Raw genomic sequence first — 15146 nt, 5'->3', positions numbered from 1 at the left:
ATGTCAAATGACATGACACTTGTAGAGTGATGCCAGTAAGTTGGCTGTATACTTTTGTGTAATCTTTCATGCTCAAGTTGGCAAGCTTCTCCTGGTAAGAGGCTATGTATAAACGCAAACATAACAGACTCTGATAGTTAGTTAGTTTGAGAGATTTAAACAACTAAAATGTAGCTACATCTAAATTGGCATTAACAATTTAATTAACAAATTTTGTTGAATCGTAATGGAAGCATCGGCAATGAACTAAAACTGTCCACATTATAAAAACAGTAACCCCTCGCTACTTTGCAGTTGAACTTTTGTGGCTTCAGAACTTCTGGATTAAATAATATTCATTTAAAGTAAAGACAATGAGAACTCATATTTGTAAACATGTGACTTCCTTTTCACATTGAACTCAGCTAATAATAAGCATGAATATTCAGACCAGATCAAGTCCATCTGGCTTAAAATGCTGGGAATGAAATTGAAAAATAAATTGAAAGTCAGTTAAGAAAACTTCAATTTATCTGCTAATTATATATGAAATTCATGCAATAAATTTAGAAAACTATTCAAGTGTTCTGTTGAAGTTATGGCTCATAATCTAAAATTAGTTTATTTCATGGATTTTCACTTTTCGCAAGGGATGCTGTTTAATCGTCAAAAGTTCTGTGGAGTATAGCAAATACTGTTTCACAACACCTGCTAATGTCACATTGTCACGCTCCATATTGAGGGAGAAAAATTAATCATTGTAAATGCCCCGTCTGTTAGATCAATTTTAGTCCCATTGGTTTCTCTTTAGTTTTGCGCTTGAAAAGTATTTAACGTGAACCATAAAAAAAAATTCATCTGCAGGTTTCAACTTTTGAAATTTTGAAATTAACAACCTTTAATGGTAATCATTATAAAATAGATGGAGGGAGCAATTCCAAGTTTGTCTATTTTGATATATTTTGAATTATGGCAAACTAACTTGTACCCTAATTTTGTTTTGTAACCGATGTGAATGCCTCGGAGAGGCTTAAAATATAAGCCGACCACCAAAGTCATTTTTGAGTACAACTGTAACGAGTAAGTTGAGAACACTTTCAATTCATTTTGTCATGATTTAAACAGATCAACTGTCGGTATATATGTTTATCAAATGTTTTAATTCAATTTTTGCAGTTATTGTTTCTAAATTTGATATTTATTACCAGGCCTGTCATAGCTATCAGAGGTTTGCCAACGATACAACCAATAAACCAGATTTTGATACACCAGAATTTGTCAGTTCTCAAGTGTCAGTATTAATTGGAGAGGTCTGTGAGGAAGGAATTCACTCTATTTATGTATTAGCAAGCTCGTTTTGTAGTCAAGCCTATACGTTTTATGTAGTAATAATGCACTTGCTTCTGCTAACACAGGTTTCTGGCGCTGGGCTAATCTGCACTGATATTAATTCTCTAGTAGAAATGGGTGATGAGGCTAACACCATTGCAGAGTCAAGTGAATTTAAAGCTGAACCTGTTAGCAGTGCTGAACTGGTTCATGATCATCAGGGTGTTTGTCAAAATGACATACACAAAGGCTTGTCTGGTGAAACACCTACATCCAATCTTGATGATGGTGACAAAGTACAAATGAGTGAAGTTACCAACGAATTTCAGTCTAATCACGAATTCGCTTCTATAACTCCAGCAAATCTTCAAAGTGAAACTTCAGAGTGTGGCCAGTCAGAAGCTAGTGAGACCAGACCAGTAGTATCAGCTGTTCTGGAAGAAGGGAAAGAGTTTGTCGTTACAACAGAAGTTGATGGAGCAGAGGGTTCTGCCGCAGAGGTGATCAAGCAAGAAGCAGCCGAATGTAGTGTTCAAGATGGTAGGATGTCAACTGGTCAATTGCAAAAAGGTGAACAACAAGGGGAAGATAAAACTGAGGCACCTGTAGTCGAATGTCAAGGTGAGCTTGAAAAACATTCAGGCAATTCAGCGAACCAGATGGAAAGCAGTGTTAACCCAATTGTAGGCATTGCAGAACAAAAGGATTTTTCGAAGATAAAGGAAGGTACTGTAGAGATAGCCGAAGTTGAATCTTCTGAGAAACCTGTTAGAGAAACTGATGAATGCAGTAAAGTTGTCACTGAGGGTTTTGTAGATTCAGCTGCTGACACTGTTGAAGAAGTTGAACATCCTGTAGAATATACAGAAGATGGACTGGAACTTGCCGAAGCAGCTGAGGTTACTGTGAAATCTGTTGAGAATACAAAAGAGCTTACTGGTAAAGGCAGGGAACCGGCAAATTTGGTAGAATCTATGATGGATGCAGTGGAACTTGGCAATAATTCCATGAAGAGTGCTAATGATGTAGTGAACTCTATCGAAGATATAGGGGTATGCACTGAAGATATGAAGGAGTCTGCTGAAGATATAGTAAAGCCTACACTGAATTTAATAAAACCTACAATAGTTTTAGTAGAACCTTCGAAAGAAATAGTAGCACCGACACCGAATACAGTTATAGGGCCTGCAAAGAATACAGTAGAGCCTGCAAAAGATACAATGGAGCCCTCAAGAAACATATCAGAATTGGTTCAGGATTCCATAAAACATACTCAACATAAACTAGCAGAGCCTGCTGAAAGCCCAGAGGAGCATGCAGAGGGCACAGTGGAGTCTGTAGAAGACATGATAAAGCCTGCAGATGACAAAGTGGAACTGAGTGAGAACACACTGGATTCAGTTGGGGACACCATGGAGTCTGTAACTAGCAAAGTGGAAGAGGAGTCTGGTGATGTTACATCAGAACAAGCAACAACTGCAATTCAACTTTTTGAGGACTCATCGTTGCCTGCTGAGGTTATAGCAGAGCCTGTTGAACACATTTGTCAATCTACAGAAGATGTCATACAGCCTTCTGACAATGTCACGGAGTCTTTAAAAAATACTACTCCCCCTGTTGAAGATGTAATGGTACTAACTGAAAATGCATCAGAGCTGTGTAATCAGTCTATGGATTCCGTTGAAGATGCCTCAGAGCCTGTTCACAGTTTTGCGAAACCTGCCGAAGACATATTAGAAACCTCGAATGATGTGGTGGCACCTGCTAAGGATTCCTTGGAACTTACTGAATTTATCATAGAATCTGCCAAATCTAGAGTAGAACTCGGCGAGGATGAATCCAAGCTTGTGGAAAATGTAGTCGATTCTGCTGAAGACAATGCATTATCTGTTGAAGATGCCAGTAAAACTACTGAAGATTCTATTAAAACTGCTGAATGTACCATAGAACCTGTTAGTACCAAACAATTTGCTAAAGATACTGCTGAAAATGCCACTCAACCTGCTGAAAATGCCGCTCAATCTGCTGAAGATGTCGCTAAATCTACTGAAGGTACCACCAAATCTGCTAAAACTACCATGGAAACTGTCGAAGCTGACGCAGAATCTGCTCAAGTTACTACAGCATCTGATGAGGTTGCCACAAGGCTTGCTGGAGCTACCAAAGAATCTGTTGAAGATACTATGGAAACTGAGGAAGTTACTACAGAAACTGCTGAAGAGGCTACAAAATCTGCTGAAGTTACCGCAGAATTGGCCGAAAAGACTGCAGAGTTAGCTGAAGATACCGCGGAAATGGCTAAAGATACCGCAAAATTGGCTGAAGATACTGCGGAATTGACTGAAGATACCGCGGAATTGGCTGATGGTATTACGGAATTGGCTGAAAATACCGCGGAATTGGCGAAAGATACCACAGAGTTGGCGGAAGGTACCACAGAGTTGGCGGAAGGTACCACAGAGTTGGCGGAAGATACCATAGAGTTGGCGGAAGGTACCATAGAAATGGCTGAAGCTACCATAGAAATGGCTGAAGATACCGCAGAAGTGGCTGAAGATACCGCAGAAGTGGCTGAAGATACCGCAGAAGTGGCTGAAGATACCGCAGAAGTGGCTGAAGATACCGCAGAAGTGGCTGAAGATACCGCAGAAGTGGCTGAAGATACCGCAGAAGTGGCTGAAGATACCGCAGAAGTGGCTGAAGATACCGCAGAAGTGGCTGAAGATACCGCAGAAGTGGCTGAAGATACCGCAGAAGTGGCTGAAGATACCGCAGAAGTGGCTGAAGATACCGCAGAAGTGGCTGAAGATACCGCAGAAGTGGCTGAAGATACCGCAGAAGTGGCTGAAGATACCGCAGAAGTGGCTGAAGTTACCGCAGAATTGGCTGAAGTTACCACAGAATTGGCTGAAGATGGTGTAGAACATTTCGACGAGCCTGCAAAGTCTACTGAAGCTGTGAAGGAAATATCGAATTCAGAGGATATACCTGTTGTTATGCTAACAGACAGTAGTGAGCCAACTCAAATTGAAGCAGTCGAATCGGATACCACGGAAGAACTTTTGCCAGAATTAGCTGTCAAAATCACTGATGACGAAGTTTGTGCCAAAGACAATTTTACAAATGTAGAAGTGGATGAAATCATTGCTGAAAAACATCCTGATGAGTCCTCTGCAGAAAATACCAGCTCTGGTTTAGCTGACTGTGTGTTAGCCTCTAATCCTATGCTAGAGAATTCATCAGTTGCTAGCATTAACAGTGCATCAAGTGATTCCGACACAAGAGGTGTGCCTAGCAACGCTGACTCACCTTGCACAGCTTTGCCTGATTCACCGCTCGCTGCACATAACCATGTTCTAGATGATGCTAGCGACTGTTCTCAGCTGCAGGTTGGAGTTATAGCAAGTTTAGAGACTAGCAGTTTTCTTGGGGATATTGGGCCTTTTAGACATTCAGATTTTCTAGGTGTACAACGATGAGGTTGTTTGGAGTTAGTACTCATTTATCTTATATATTGTGATTTGATCACTAGAGATGTTCTTTAGACTTAGCACTTGAGGGAGCCAATCAGTTTTCAGGCATTAATTACTTCTACCAACATAAAATTCTAGCTAAGACAAACATTTTTTTTAATTAACGCTGGTGATTTACAAGTTGTCAAAAAATCATGTTGAATAATAAATCATGGCAGATGTAAAAGGGCCTGCTTGAAAACATTCTAAGACTGTTTTATCTGAATTTGGTAGAAAGGTATTTTTGGGAATTGATCCTTCGTCAAAGAAATTCCTTTAGTTTATTTACAGCCCTAAATTGTCTAAACTCTAGTTTCACCCTCATCACCAAGTAAAGATTAAAAACTATTTTGCTAAATATAGGCATGCTTGATTTGTATTTCAAGGTGGTTTAAAGGCCAACTGACAGCACAATTTTTTACTGCATTAACAGTAGCAAGATAGCATTAAAGGTTGGTGTTTGAATAATATTTTTGTGTGATATCAGCCAAATTCCAGGTTTTCTCTATTTTATTCTAGGTTTTATTGTAAAGATATATACAGTCAAACATGGATAACTCGTCCACGGATAGCTCGAACACATGGTTAATTCGAACATTTCCTTTGGTCCGTTCCCACGTAATGATAAATTGCTATAGATAACTCGAACTCAACACTGTTAATTCGAACTGTTTTTTTGCCCAACGGCTACCGAAACGGTTGTTATCGCTTTAGAAAATCACTTTATTCAAAGCCATAGAGGTAAACTTCATCTTTTCGTAATTCATAAGCGTCGTTATTACCACCATCGGCAAAATATTTTTGTCAACGACTTTTTTAAAGGTTTGGTGAAATTTGATTTATACTGCTATACGATGAATAGCACGGGCTAGCCGGGTCACGCGCGCAAGGATTTTCGCCACGCACATACAAAACAAAAATCGCATGTTGTTTTTGTTTTGTATGTGCGTGGCGAAAATCCTTGAGTGCGTGACCCGGCTAGCCCGTGATGAATAGTTTTCCGACGTTGATTCCGTGTTGAATCAACGTCGGAATGTTGAATGTTTAAAACGTCTTAAAAATTGTTGTAATTAAACTTTAACGTTGTCTGAGCTACAAAAAACTATTCATCGTTTGACCTAAACACAGAATACGTGTGTACATTCAATGAGTATCTATTAAAAAAACGTGAGTGATATAGAATGTACGTAAAACCTCGTAAAACTTCTAATTGAACTGCCTCGGAGTGTTGCTCTTAACGAATCCCAGGTAAAGTAAGATAATCTTTGCATAAACTTCAAGAAAAAACGGCAAAATTGATCGTGGGTAAAACCCCAAAAGAAAAAAATGTCTTTTCTTTTGAGCATTTCAACAACAATCAAGTTTTGCCAATGTCAATCTGAAAAACGTCCTGGCAATAACATCACCTCAAACAACAAACCAATCTCAAGTGATAGAAAAATCTCTATACTTTTTGATAAAAACGTTTTAAACTTTACATTAGAAGCATTTAATTTGAAACAAGCCATTTGTGCTTTTGATTTATATTATAGTTTGTATATGTACATGTATCTACTAATAAATAAGTAAATATATGGACTTGTGACAGTGCTCTGATAACTTGAACGCTCTGATAATTCGAACACTTGCTCGGTCCCTTGAAGTTCGAGTTATCCATGTTTGACTGTATATATATATATAAGTATATAGTAGTGCTGGGCACAAGTAATAAAACTCGTTGAACTCGCGGTTTATCTTGTCTCGGGTATTAGAAATTATGAGCATTTCGATCTTGCGAGTTCGGGTTTTGACTTGCGGGTTCGGGTTTTGACTTGCGAGTTCGGATTTTGGTACACGGATCCGTCGACTAGAGTGGACAAAAACTCGGGTCTATTACGTCCTGCGCTCTAAGCACTGTTTAACAACCCGCCTGTTAACGCTGCGAGCACAAATATCTGTCGATAGAAAATCGTAAAAAAAGAATAAATACATCGAATAAAATTATAATTGCATTTAAAATTTTAAGATATGTCTCATGTTTGGAAATTTTAGACATGAAACCCGTATTAACAAACCCGATACCCGAAAACCCATTGGTCAAGAAGTATTCGTGCCAAAAACTATGAGTTACCCGGTACTCGAAAAACTTAAACGGAAGGGGCGAGTCTAAACTTGTTGGCCAAGAAGTAATCGTGCCCAGCACGAGTATGTATATACTTATATATAACTTTATTGGTAATAGTCTCATTTCAAATGTTTTTCAAATTATGCCATAAAAAGGGCAAGAATTAGCTTAGTTAGATAGAACTCAAGGAAATGTTCTCAAGGATATATATACTCAAAGATATTGGTATCTTCATATGTAGTGTCTAGGGTTCCAGCAGTTTATAAACTAGTGGCATTTACTGCAGTCGAACATGAATATCTTCAATATGTAAAACTCACAGCGTACGGGCATTCTCTATATCTGCGTACGGGCATTCTCTATATCTGCGTACGGGCATTCTCTATATCTGCGTGCGGGCATTCTCTATATCTGCGTACGGGCATTCCCTATATCTGCATATGGGCATTCTCTATATCTGCGTACGGGCATTCCCTATATCTGCGTACGGGCATTCTCTATATCTGCGTACGGGCATTCTCTATATCTGCGTATGAGCATTCCCTATATCTGCGTATGGTCATTCCCTATATATGCGTATGAGCATTCCCTATATCTGCGTATGAGCATTCCCTATATCTGCGTACGGGCATTCTTTATATCTGCGTATGGGCATTCTCTAAATCTGCGTACGGTCATTCTCTATATCTGCGTACGGGCATTCTCTACATCTGCGTACGGGCATTCTCTATATCTGCGTACGGGCATTCTCTATATCTGCGTATGGTCATTCCCCATATCTGCGTATGGTCCATTGAACTTGCTAGGCATAGTGAAATTCTTTGCTTTTGCTTATTTCGGTTGCTTTTATGGAACAACTGGAATGCTTATTGTAGTATTTCACGATAAAGGTGCGTTTACATAGCGTGTAAATAGCATTTGGGTTTTGCGGTAGACACTGAGCACCAGTACCTAGAATGGACATGCTGTGCGGTAAACCGCCACATTCCAAATAATAACTTTAGCATTTGCATGCAAGTTCACCCATAGCCAACCGGTTGGTATTCAATGTGGTGCTCTTGCGTTAGTTACTCCTGTGAGAATATCTGACCAGATGTTGCTTTGGATATCTCAATCAATGATAAATGCTTTGGAATACTACCGCGCAATCATGATCACACTAATCAGTAAAAGCCGCTCAGGTTTTTTGTACCAAACATGTTGATTTTAAACGTTTCTTTAAAATCTATTCTGTCATTCATATTGTATACAAAAGTTAAAATTAATGTCTGTGCTTGAACTACCCACAGATAAAACAACAAATAATTCAAACTGATTTTACTGGAGTTATCAACACTTGGCAATGTGAGCTCTTATTAGCTACGGCGCTGCATATAGAACCGTAAAATGAGACAATGTTTCATTTTAAGCATTTAGATGCCAAAACCCTCACTCAAGCGGCTAACACAGAGGATGGCTGTTTACACTGACAGTTCATGATGCTCGTGTCACTTATAATTTTGGCGTCATAAATTTTTACCGTTTTATACACATTTGTAAACGCACCTAAAGTTTGCTTATTTATTCATTCTGCTTTATTTGTTGTCCAACGTTATAGGAGTTATCTTCTGCTTGATCCTATATAGCTGCAAGGCTTTGGTTTTTAAGACTTACCAGGCTTACCTGAGTAACTGTTAAAAATAACCCCTCAGACAAACCTTTGCATATTTACTTGTCTTGTTTGACAATTGAAATACTGTAATGCTGCACTTTTTAGATACCACTAGCATTGTGAAGTTTTGATTGTTGAAACGATAGCTAGTTGTGTTGAAAGCATGTTTGATTCGATGACCTGTTGCAGGCTGATGAAAAGAAAGATGCCGACAGCGATGGAGAGTCAAAAGGTAGGATAAAGAATTGATGTTTTTTATTGCACCAATTTATCGAAATGAAATGCAGTCACACCTCGATGCAATTAATTCGTTCTGCTATTCGCTATGTATTTCAAACCTGTCACAAGTTGGAACTAATGCTAGTACAGTCATGCTTTGGTTTTTAACCTTTGGTTCCGGAAGACAGTTCGAAAAGCGATTTATCCGAAATCTAAAATAATTTTTCCCCATTACAATTACTGTAAATAATTTATACCCATTTAAAGTCTACAAATTTTTTAAAATATATTTTTTTATTTTTTGATGCCATAAGTTATACACATGCGGTAAAAGAGCAGGTAACATGTAAAATACAGCGATTGTCTCATAAAAAACTGTTATAGACTAGGCTAGGTTGGGAACACGCTGTACTGTACTGCTGTATCTGTAGCAACTTGTACATCTACCACATTTATTCAGTCTTGTCTAAGACTGTATACCATAAATGAAAAAGTAGAAATAGACTGTGTTTTATTTTAATTAAAGATATTCTATCTAAGATATGAAAAAAACAAACATTTTCTGTTTTATTTTTACCAAAGTTAGCATAAACATCGAAATAGCGAAGGCTAATCTGCGCTAATTTACAACCTAAAAAGGTTCTAATAAGAGTCCAGCAATGTTTTCTGGCAAAGGGTTTGTGAACTAAAATGGCAAAGCAGAAACGTCTCTTTTCTTTTATTCTCACCAATTGCAACATGAAAAATATTCATGTACGATAGGAGGCGGTTGAAAGCCAAATCTTTGGTTGAAACACTTCAAAATTTGTGGTTGAAATCCAATTTGGTTGAGATTGGAGGTGGTCGAAAGCTAATGTGACTTGTAAAAATAAACAATAATTTGTTCTACAGCTCTAAAACCTGGGAATAAATACCGTAAAACCTCTAATTGAACGCCATGGCGCTCTATTTTTCAACCTCTATGGTGGCGGTCTATTTTTTAAATGGCATGTCAGAATTTTCGGACGTTAAATTTAGCCCTTTTATGGGCAAAGCAGATGTTGCCTATATTTTGCCTTTTTCCGGTGGACCGATATTAAACATTTTGAATGCGATAAATCTGCTAACTTACCTCTAACTTGTCAAAGATCTCTTTATAAATGTGCCTCGAGAAACTGAAAAATATCTCTACCAGTTGATATCTATTGCTTGCAGTTGACCTGCGATGATATTATAGCCTGTGTCCTTCTTTGCAATTTGAATTTTCAAATTTTATTTCATTCTAAATTTGGAAACATATTTTTATTTTATATCTATATTTAACATCGTTGAATAAAAGCTCATTGCACTCATTGATATGTTTCTACAGTTTGCAGTCAAAACTAGCTTTTTACGTGCAATAGAAGTGGAGTTATGAGCATCAAACCATCGCAAGCTGTGTTAAGACAGCCGCAAGAATGCTATTAGATAACATGCTATAAATATGCATATTTATAAGTTATACAATAATAATCTATCAAGTGATACAAGTATATATTCATGAACAAGTGACATAAACTAACCATACTTATGTTACATGCAGAAACGATTTGGGTTTTTAAAATGAAAATATTTCCATCGTTTGCTCGGATAGCTGCGTTCCGATTGTTGCTTTCGATAGAACGAACATCTTGTAGTTGTCTAATACATTCCACAATATCTTCTGGCCTCAACTCTTCTACTGCACTGCTGAACTATTCGATATTAGCGTCCAAACAATTTTTTGGCGGAGAAAAACTTTCATGTTCTGCATTTAGCACTGATGCAACGCGTAAAAGTTTGTTTGTGTAACCTTTGGTTCAAAACTTGCGAACCAGTTTTTATATGCATGTCTTTCGAAGTATTAGGACCACGTAAAACAAGAATCTACTATTAGCCTGAGACAGTTAGTTAGTAGCTATTTCTATGGCATTGCTTTCAAATTTCCATCTACCATCGTAAATTTAAACCATTTCCATATATCTACATGTTCTTTGAAGTATCAGGACCGCGCTAAACAAGGAACTACTATTAGCCTGAGACAATAGTTATTTGTATAGTGCACTTTTAAAGTTCATCTACCATCGTAAATTTTAGTCATTTAAAAAAAAATAAATGTATGCTACTTCGAAGTAGAAAGACTGCGTTAAACAGAGCTACTACTAGCCTGAGACCGCTCTTGATTGTTGTTACAGTGTCGCTTTCAAAGTTTTAAAGAAACAAAAACAAAAAGCTTTGGAATTGGACAACGAGAGAATTGATTTTTATTTATATAAACGATTTATTATTAATACGATTTTGTGGACACTTTTTTCCTGATCAGTTGATATTATGAGCTCGTAAAGATCAAATAATGTCAAAGTGGTGGTCAAATTGAGGTGGCGTTCAATTGGAGAGTGGCGGTCTGTTTTTCGACCCTTCTCTCAGGGTGGCGGTCGATTGTAAGTGGCGTTCAAATAAAGGTTTTACGGTATTTGTACTTGCTCATAGCATCAAGAGAAATATGTTACACTAATATTATGTCAAAACTACATTTAAAAAGCTCAATCTGTGTTTTAGTTTTAATCTTTCATCCTTCTGTCCAGTTATAGCACATAAATCTAGCATACAAAAATCTGCTTTGCAGATTTGATCTCGGTACCTCTGGGTCGGAAAACCAGCGAACTAAACCACTAAATACTACAATAGTTCAACTGACTGTAGAATTGAATGATTGTGATTACATTAATTACATTGGTTAAAATATTCTAGCGCTTGAAGCGCTTGAGGCTATTAACTAGCACAGTTGATCATTACCCGTGATGTAACGATTATTACGCTGGCTTCAAACTCGGCTATTGTTTTAGTAATGATTTAGACTACTAGCTTAAGAGGTGAGTTCCTCAAATTCATTGGGTAATTATATTATTAGTTATGCATAAAACACTAAGTTAATAAAATAGTAAACAATAAAAGTATTGATTGTTACTATACGCTGGAGACATCTGAATGGAAGTGCGTGCTTGGCAGTATTTAGGTACAAAAAACTTACTAATTATGATCTTGTTTAATTGATAGGTTACATTTATCCCAGGCTTCGTTGGCTGCTATTGGTTGAACAAGGTTTGTGTACGATCAGACATGTTGACAAGGAGTTTTATTTTCAAGCCAGTTTGTTTGCTCAGACATTATAAACTGTAGTAAAGATTCACACCAGAGCATATAGTTGTTCAAAATATTTTCTCTTGTATGATATGAACTTTCTAACTAGTCCAGTTAGCCCCATATTTTTGTGAAAAGAAACCAGCTGAGCGCATGTAATGTACATGTAAATCATAAAACTAAAAATGTCGGAGTGTAGCAATTGTTGACTAAACGTTCGCGTGTCGACTATATATTTGACGATGTTAGGCCTAGTAATGTTGCCGTTTTACGTTTACTAGTATCCTGGCAGTCCAGTGCACCGTGAGAGGCCGTCAGGGGTAATCAAAATGCGTGCAATTATTCAGAAAGAGTGGAATTATAACACTCTGGAGGTATTGGTCTTCCAAGCAGAATGTTGCGAGTTCAAATCCTGTATGATGTAATATTTCTTTCACACCTACACTCATAGCTTTGAACGCATAGACACATATTAAAGATTAGTTGTGGAAACAACGTATTTTGCACATCTGTGCATGACTTGAAAGAATGGCTTGACTGCTGGGTTATGAGGAAAGTTTCCTTTGTATCATTTTCTAGATCAGGGGTTCCCAATCAGGGAGAAATTCTGCTTAGGTGGGAATTTTGAATATACAAGGGGGAACATAGGGGTGACTGGTTTGTTAAATTTTTAATTTATGTTTTGCAGTGCCATGTGCATTTGGGTTTCATCATTTAACATTTTGGTTTTGTCTATAACACTAGTTGCTAGTAGTGAGCTACTAGTCAGAACCCAGATATATGTGAACACGTCCATCCAGATTTTGATTGGATGGTGAGTTAACCTAGTCATTAACCGATTCACTGCCATGCCGAAGGTCATATATTGTTGTATGCACGCTGTATAAAAGTTGATAATACGTTGTTATACGTTTAGATAAGTACAATAAAATAGGATTATAATTTGTATCAGTTGTTTTAGTCATGTGAGTTAAAAGTGCGCGGGGAATCAAATTTATGGAAAGGCATGACGAGAACTGAATGAAAAAGGTTGGGAACACCTGTTCTAGATAATCCAAACTGTAAGATCCAGTTTCACATTCATTTTTCTGCATTGAGTAGTGTGAGCGGCGGCATGGGTAAACGTAACTGCCCACTTGCTGCCAATATCTGGTTACACACAGATCAAAAGATGAGGCAGCTCCGGAGCAATGCTGAGATGCCTGCTCATCTAGCGCATTTAACTAACTTGCGCAGGCATTGTTGGGACTATCGATGTTTTGATCTGTTTAAATGACACTTAATTCCTACACAAAGAAGTAATATGAATGCAAAGATGTTCCCGCAGATAATCTCATGTTCAAAAATGTGCCACCTTTTTGCTGACATGTTTACCAATCGTCAACAGTGGAATCAGTAATGTCTGACCAACCAGTCTTCATGTTGGTATCAGCTATGCACCATGTCAATGATAGAATGGATTATTAACGATGTAGGAGTTGTAGCGTACATCGTAGTATCAATATTATAAAAGGAACTACTATTAGTTACTAATTATTTCCATGGTGTTGTACTCAAAGTTTTAACGAAAAAAACCGTAAAGACTTGGAGTTGGAAAATTAACTTCCATGCGAAAAGAAAAAAAACGAATGAATGAATTGTTATTAATATAACCTAGTCATTATTAGTACGGTTTTGTGGACATTTTTTATTGATCACTTGCTCGATTGGGTTTGTAAAGATCAAGGTCAAATAGTGGCGTTCAAATAGAAGTGGTGTTCAATTGAAGGGAGCCTCTATTTTCCAACCCTTCTCCCATAGTGGTGCATAAATAGAAGTGGTGTTAAAAAAAAGGTTACATACAAATACAGGTTTTATGGCAGTTGTTTGTGTGAAGCCATGTTGTCATCGTTCTATGAGCCAATCTTGGAGGTATGCATTACTAGCATACTAGCATGCATTAAAATGAATAAAATTAAACCAAGATCTTAATAATCAGACATTTCGGGTAGGGGCGTTGGTTTTATCTCTAGCGCCTTAATCAATTGTTTGTTTCAAAATGGCGCCTTGCACCGACATATCACCAACACATTAACTACGCAAATGGCACGTTTAGTCGGTATGTGTAGCCAAGTCTGTATGTACGAATCTGGAATGTAAGGCTAATAGGGTGATATGTCGATGCTTTTATATACTCATACTTGCTGTCGTCTTCAGTTGCCTTTTTTAAGCAATTTCACAAATGGGTATCTCAAGGTAAATCATAATGGTATTAGGCATGCATCATTCAGCAAGCTTGTATTAATGTTTTCTGCTATTCATTTATTGTGTCATGGTATAGTAACATTATTTTTAATCTATATATATATATATATACAGTATATATATAACTGTTTTGGTGTATCTGGTTTTCTCATTCAATACTCAATAGCTTGTTACACTGAAGGAAATTATACATTAGTTAGTAATGAACCCCATTCAAAGTGTTTTATGGTCTGTTATTGTTCACTGATATTTGAGATATATTTTGCGAATAAACAACTGATAAATTCCAACATGAAAAGATAAAAATTCATTGTAAAAATAAAAGAAAAACACCTTATTGTTTCATTTTTGTAAGTGAGGCTTGAGAGTGAGTTGGGTTTGGTTGATCGCCATGTACATTCTGTTAGTCACTCTGAAATGTTAAAATTCGGTTGTTCTGCTGTATTAATACGAAATAGGCCAGGTGGTTCATGTGGATCAAATGTACAAAATACCAGTCTAGATTGATGCATAGCATTCTGGTGAATACAACTGTCCAAAGAGTTATGCTATTATATTTTATTATGTTTTTTTGTAGAAACTGCAGACCAACCTGCGGAATGAGAAGATGCTCACTCTCATTTAATATTGTACACTGGCTCAATGTTCCTTTGACATTTTCGTCTCAATCACCGGAGTCGTCTCCTTTCATATAAAATAATCAGAACTGGATTTTTGCAATTTATCTTCATAAATCAAAAAACTTTAATATTTCAACTTTTAACAGCATTTTACTACTGCCACTTAGTTCATTTTAGAACACTGGTTCAAAATCAATTCCTGTTTAATTTAAACCAATTACGAGTGCTGCGCTTTTTCCTGAGTGTTTTCTACATCACATTATTAGTAGCTTTTTCATTTTACTCTTGTAGCCCAAACTTAGACCTTCTAGTACGGGATGCTATAGGAACTGGACCGCAGTTGTCATTAG

At 37.2% G+C, this 15146-nt stretch overlaps 1 protein-coding gene across 1 annotated transcript in view; it reads left to right on the top strand.

The window, feature by feature from the left end:
* The window catches only part of LOC137399603 (enolase-phosphatase E1-like), a 40187-nt gene extending 25295 nt beyond the window's left edge, over positions 1–14892 (top strand). The window contains exons 4-6 of the mRNA XM_068085781.1: positions 1395–4697; positions 8765–8807; positions 14754–14892. Of these exons, the coding sequence (XP_067941882.1) occupies positions 1395–4697; positions 8765–8807; positions 14754–14779 (3372 nt within the window). The 3' untranslated portion in view covers positions 14780–14892. The remainder of the gene's footprint in view (positions 1–1394; positions 4698–8764; positions 8808–14753) is intronic.
* The last annotated feature ends 254 nt before the right edge of the window (positions 14893–15146 follow it).

The sequence above is a fragment of the Watersipora subatra genome, chromosome 7 (assembly GCF_963576615.1).
Source record: "Watersipora subatra chromosome 7, tzWatSuba1.1, whole genome shotgun sequence".
In the NCBI taxonomy this organism is placed as follows: domain Eukaryota; kingdom Metazoa; phylum Bryozoa; class Gymnolaemata; order Cheilostomatida; family Watersiporidae; genus Watersipora; species Watersipora subatra.
The sequence above is the reverse complement of the archived record's forward strand: the minus strand, read 5'-3'. Positions and strand labels throughout refer to the sequence as shown.